The 6,000-nt window shown below is 42.7% G+C and overlaps 1 protein-coding gene across 1 annotated transcript in view; it reads left to right on the top strand.

Moving 5' to 3' along the window:
- The first annotated feature begins 310 nt into the window (after window positions 1-310).
- LOC144115356 (carboxyl-terminal PDZ ligand of neuronal nitric oxide synthase protein-like) overlaps window positions 311-6,000 on the top strand; it is a 58,074-nt gene continuing 52,384 nt past the window's right edge. Inside the window, exons 1-4 of the mRNA XM_077649709.1 lie at window positions 311-951; window positions 1,260-1,331; window positions 1,879-1,968; window positions 2,423-2,481. Coding sequence (XP_077505835.1) covers window positions 844-951; window positions 1,260-1,331; window positions 1,879-1,968; window positions 2,423-2,481 — 329 coding nt within the window. The 5' untranslated portion in view covers window positions 311-843. The remainder of the gene's footprint in view (window positions 952-1,259; window positions 1,332-1,878; window positions 1,969-2,422; window positions 2,482-6,000) is intronic.

The following is a 6,000-nucleotide window of genomic DNA, read 5'->3' as shown; positions in this document are numbered from 1 at the left end:
GCAGTGCGATCAAGTATACAGAAGAACCATATTAACAACGCAACGACGGCACAAAAGAAGGGGAGGACACAACAGCTTTCCTTCTTTTGTGCCGTCGCTGCGCTCTTACACTTGGTGAGTGCAGTCTAGGTGCAGTGGTTTCTGTCGCAAATAGATAATCAAGGTTTTTTCGTATGTCCTTATGAGCAACTATTTTGTTAGTTTGTTTTAATTGTAAAACGCTGACGAGCACTACTGCATTGCCGAAAAGTTCTATAGTAATATTCAGTGACGGCTACCATCATCATCATTCTGCAAAAATACAAAAAAGGCAAGTCAAGCTAATTTTCAATAGGCCAAAACTGCAGCGGGTGTACTACGGTCATGTAAGGTCTATAGAAGTAGCGAAAAACAAACGTAACATGGCTTCCTGTAAACTGCATGCATTATGAACTGGGTGCAGTTTGCAAGGATTTGCTGTGACCATGCGCCACTGTATTGCGGGTGCTGGATAATCCGGCTGTTAGATCAAAAGCACCGATAGAAACGTTTCACCTGCACGCTTGTACTACAACGTGAGCGTCGCAGGCGCGCAAAAAAGGCAACGGCGTCGAAACTGAGACGCCTGAAGATTGGGAGATACGACTCGAACATCCGAGGAGCGAGCCGTCGCCAAGGCTGGATGTGCGGTGCTTCGGCGCTTTGGGCATCTCGTGGAGCCTTCACCTGCTCAGTGTGTTTGTGATAGCGACGGGTCTCCAACACTCGCTCCTGTGATGTGTACCATCCAGGGCTTTCCAAGTGTTCGAGTACCGGTGACCGAGACATAATAGCGACAAGTATGGTGTGCACAGCAGCAGCATCATGCCATCCAAGAAGCAGTATAATTTAGTGAGTGATGATGCGTACGACAGCAGAATACCCCTGCACAGCGAAGAAGCTTTCCAACATGGAATATCATTTAATGCCAAGGTAAGTGCCCGTTGATTTCACTTGGTTGATTTGCTGTTTCCTTATTTGAGTAGGTGAGCTGACTGCTGTCGCTGAGAATAAGGTGCAAAGGTGATCGTGCGTGCGCTTAGCCAGTGTATTCGTGCTTTGTATCCTCAAGCAAGAGCAGCGGGATCGTCGGCTCTCCTTCCGCGCGGCGGTCGTTCGTGCGGGGCGTGTCACGTTTTTAATTTGTGCTGTTCCGACTGGAGGAAGACATGAGTGCAGAAAAAGAGCTAGTCAGCGTATTTTAATGCCTAAACGTGCCTTGCCTTTATCCTTTTTCCCAGTACATTGGCACCATGGATGTCCCTCGACCCAGCAGCCGAGTCGAAATCGTCGCAGCTATGCGCAGAATTCGGGTAAGATCTGCGGCCGTTCATATAGTACATTCCGCCGGGTTGTGTATTGCTGTCTCCTTAATACCTACTTTCTCCGTGGTTTACACGTCGGGCATCTGTCACTTGGAAGCGAGACCGCACTTTGCAATCGCTGCTCTAATCGGCTAACTTGAAAAGTGCCTGCTCTGGTGCTCTTTGGTGCTGTTGTTTACATTTCGAAACACTAACTTAGTAATCCCACATGGTGAAAAAAAAAAAAAAAACAGCGCTTGAGACGACGAGCCAGTAAAAGAGGAATGCAGGACGGATTTGTAATTTCAAGCGCGGTCTTCTGCATTATGACTGCACACCGATTGGCCCAAATGTCGATTTTAGTGGTCCCCGTGTCAGCTTTAATACTCCTCTCCAGTTGACCACTTTAATGACCTCGTAATCGTATTTTTAACACCCTATTTTCTGCAGGTCGTTTATTTATTCCATGAAACTAACAGGCCTGCTGTGTTGAAACATATTAGCTTTGGCTCTATCATTGTTGATTGTGGTACTGTAAAAGATTAATTTATTGCAGTACGAGTTCAAAGCTAAATCAATCAAGAAAAAGAAGGTGACAATTACCATCTCAGTTGATGGGGTGAAAATCATTCTGCGCAAGAAACATGTGAGTAATTCTTATAATTTCTTGACGATAATCCTGTGAATATTGTGGTGACGCTCAAAACCTAGTGTGTGCATTAATACTTCCGGGGTTTAGCTTCTTGTCGCTTTGCCACTTTGTTCACTGCTCTTTAAATTTTGGTGACTAAATGCAGAATATTATAGATAATTTTGCTTCAGTTCTTTTTTTTTCATTAAATTAATTGTCACTATATTGTGTTTGTCATAACTTCACCAAAATCTTGCAGTATTTTGCAGTGCATACAGCAATTACCTTTTAAACTCATTCACCCCCTTCGAAAATTTTTGGTTCATAACTGAGCATTTGGTCGGCACTGTGCACAGGCTACTTGGTTTGCTGTTCTGTGCAGTGCTATGTTTTAGTTGTGCCAGTGCTGTTTTATATTTAAACTACTTTTGTCATAGATTATATAGTGCAAAGCCTGTTACATTTTCAGAAAAACCAGTGGGCATGGGATGACAATAGGTACCTCATAATGAACCATCCAATCTACAGGTGAGCACCGTATTTATTTTTATTTATTTATTTCAATGCCCTCAGGGCCCAGAAGGGTATTAAAGAAGGGGTGAGTACAGTGCAAAAAGAAAAATGCATACAAAAGTACAAAGTGCAGATTTGTTAATAATAATGGTGCTGTTACAAAAAGGGGTCAGTAATTGCTGACTTGAAAGGTGATGAATCCACAATTGATGCAATGGGGGAGGGACGGTAGTTTTACTCTGTGCAAGTTTTTCGAAACTCATTTGGAGAACATTAGTACATCAACAGGGAATGGCGACCTTAAACCGGTGTTCAATGTGAGATTCATATGAAGGCTGAAAAAGAAGTTTGCTTTTTAGTGAAGAACAAAAAATGTCTTATGTAAGAGGGACAGGCGAGAAATTTTTGTACGGAGAAGTAAATCTGGCGACAAGTAAATCTGGCAGTCTAAGATTTGATTTAGTTGGGAAGATGCTAGCTCTACAGTCACAGCTGGAGGTAATGAAACGAGCTGAGCGGTTTTGTACAGATTCAGTGTGGTCATTTAAGGTATGTTAAGCTGGATCCCATATTATAGATGTCTAGTTTTTGGCCTTACTAGAGTTTGATACAGTGTCGGTTTAAGATGTAAAGGGGACTTGACTGAAGTTGCGACATAAATACCTGAGAATGCAATTTGCATTGGCTGAAATGAAGTTGATGTGCACATTCCACAAGAAATTATTGGTTATGTGAGCACTAAGATATTTGTATGAAAGAACTCGCTCCAGTTGATTTTTATTAATAACAAAGCTTGGGCAGGGCACGTAATGCGAAGGCACGTTAACTGATGGTCAGTAAGGATAACGGACTGGACTGTGAGAGAAGGCAAACATAGCAGGAAGAGGGGGAGGACAGTAAGTTAGGTGGGCAGATGAGATTAAGAAGTTTGAGGGGATAAGGTGGCTGCAGCTGGCACAGGGTAGGGTTGATTGGAGAGATATGGGAGAGGCTTTTGTCCTGCAGTGGGCATAGTTAGGCAGATGATGATGAGCTGGAACAGTCTGGGGGGATGAGAACGGCGCAAGGTTCTCATGCTCTTACATTTGTTAGTATTTAGAGTCATGAACCATTTTTTTCACATCAGTTAGAAATACTGATAAGTATAGTTTGAAGGAAACAGAAATCCTTTGGGCTAGTTATTTCTTGACACAGAACACAGTCATCAGAAAATTTAATGGGGGAGTTAATGCCATACACAAGAAATGGCAGTAAATGCCACTAATGAGCACAGTATCATGGGAATGTTGTTCAGTTGTAATATAAATATTATTTTGCAGAAAATACCGCTCTTCTTGCTTGGCAAGTCGAAAAAGTAGCCATAAACTCGCATGTCGGTACACCAGTCACGAGTAACTGTCAGAAGTGCTGGTAAAAATAGCGTCTTCGCATTGAAAATGCAGTAGAGATGCCTCGTCTGACTGAAGTTGTGCTGACAAGGGAAGAGAAATGAGGGGCTCGTTATAGATATGAGAGAAGCCAACTGCCACAGAAACCAAGGAGCATAGTTTTTTTTTTAATTTGTGGTGTTGATCAATGAAGATTGTTAGTGAATATTTTATCACTTAACGATAATTCATTAGAAAAGCAGAAGAAAAAAATGACCACATGCCACCGATGGGATCAGAACCCACAACCTTCGAATAACATGTCCAGTGCTCTACCAACTGAGCTACGGCGACGGCTGCTAAATGTACTTTTGGGGGTACTTATGTTTACGTGTGACCTGACCTTGAGAGTGTTCACCAGCTCCACCCTCGTCTATAAGCGGCGGATGTATTGCGTCCCGTATTACCGCTGGTGTGACATGGAACGTTATCAAATAGCGAGGGTGGAAGCTATGTGAGAACCCGCTTATGCTTAAAAAAAAAAAATCTTCTATGCTCCTTGGTTTCTGTGGATGTTGACTTCTCTCATATGTGTAACGAGCCCATCATTTCCCTTCCTTTGTCTGCTTAATTGCTTAACGACGGCCTCGGTTCTGGCAGCTTTGATGCCTTAGGAAGCATAAGAGGGTTCTCACATAGCTTCCACACTCGTCGTTTGATACTGTTGCACGTCACACCAGTGGTAATACAATACATACTACGTCCGCCGCTTATGGACGAGGGTGGTGCTGGTAAATGCTCTTAAGGTTAGGTTACGCGTTAACATGTATACCCCCGAAAGCAGATGATTTGAGAGCCGTCGCCGTAGCTTCAGTTGGTAGAGCACCGGACGCATAATTCGGAGGACGTGGGTTCGGATCCCGCCGGTGGCATGTGGTTGTTTTTTTCTTCTGTTTTTCTAGTCAATTATCTTTAAGCAATAAAATATTCACTAATAATCTCCAGTGATCAACACCACAAATTAAAAAAAAATCCCCTATGCTGCTTGGTTTCTGTGGCTGTTGGCTTCTCTCATCTGACTGAAAGTTATGAATTAACCATTTGCTACTGGTTAGGAAGTTGTTATTAACAAAGTTGCATGCTTTTCTGTGTGTGGAATAGGGGTGACAGTATGCATTGCTCGGGTGAACGAGTTGTGGCGAACTCAGTAGGTCGCGAATGGCAGTAAGGCTACTGCCGTTTAATTTTTGCTTGTGGCACTGCATGAATGCCATGAAAACTTAAGGCAGCAAGCTCTTAATGGCATTAAATTTGCCCGTGCGGCACGGGTATTAAACAGAGGCTTGGGGGATGCCGGATGTTAAGCTACAAGGAAGTGAGCTACAATCTTTAGCTAAGACAAACAGTTTTTAATTAAAGCTGTCACCTGATTTCCTGTTGCATTACATACTCACATTTTTGTGCTTGAGCATCTATCAGGCTGCTTGCTTTTATCTTTAATGGCGCCAAATCCCAGTAGCAGTAAATATAATCAAAAAGCTACAGTTGCAGACAATTGTATGGAGCAAGCTTGGCAATAAAACTTTTCCCATATTTTACCTAGTGAAAATTGAGGGGTGTTTGATACCTAAGAAAGTAAATGGAGCTTGTGTGCTTGCTCATGAACACAGCAAACATTCCTTTTTCTTTTACAAGATGCGGGAGAAGAGTTGGAATGCTGAAACAGGTGCCATATAATTCTTGTTGCAACTGTACAGTGAACACCTGCAACTGTCATGTTCAGCTTACTGGAAGAACTGAGATTTTATGTGGCCACTGGCGGCTACTGATCATTCAATGCCAAAAGAAAAGAGTGAAGGAGAAATAAAGCCTGCTGCTTGGGGTTTTGTATGAATATTGTGCAAGTTTTTCATGTCAGCCTCTTCCTTTTTTTCTTACTAAGGAAATAGCAGAACTGATGAGATAATTAACAATTTCATTCTAATTCCATTTCATTGTTTTCCTACTCTTTGCCATTAGCTGAAGTGATGCCACACCCCGCATTTGCTCTTCATTATTGGCTCAAGCCCAGCGATAGCCAGGCCGTGGCATCACTTCAGCTAATGACGAAGATTGGGAAACACAGAAATAGAATAGAATCGGAGCCAGAATGGTATGCTATACTGGC

This window comes from Amblyomma americanum, chromosome 1, assembly GCF_052857255.1.
Source record: "Amblyomma americanum isolate KBUSLIRL-KWMA chromosome 1, ASM5285725v1, whole genome shotgun sequence".
In the NCBI taxonomy this organism is placed as follows: Eukaryota; Metazoa; Arthropoda; class Arachnida; order Ixodida; family Ixodidae; genus Amblyomma; species Amblyomma americanum.
Note: the sequence above shows the minus strand (reverse complement) of the source record. Positions and strands in the feature narration are given on the sequence as shown.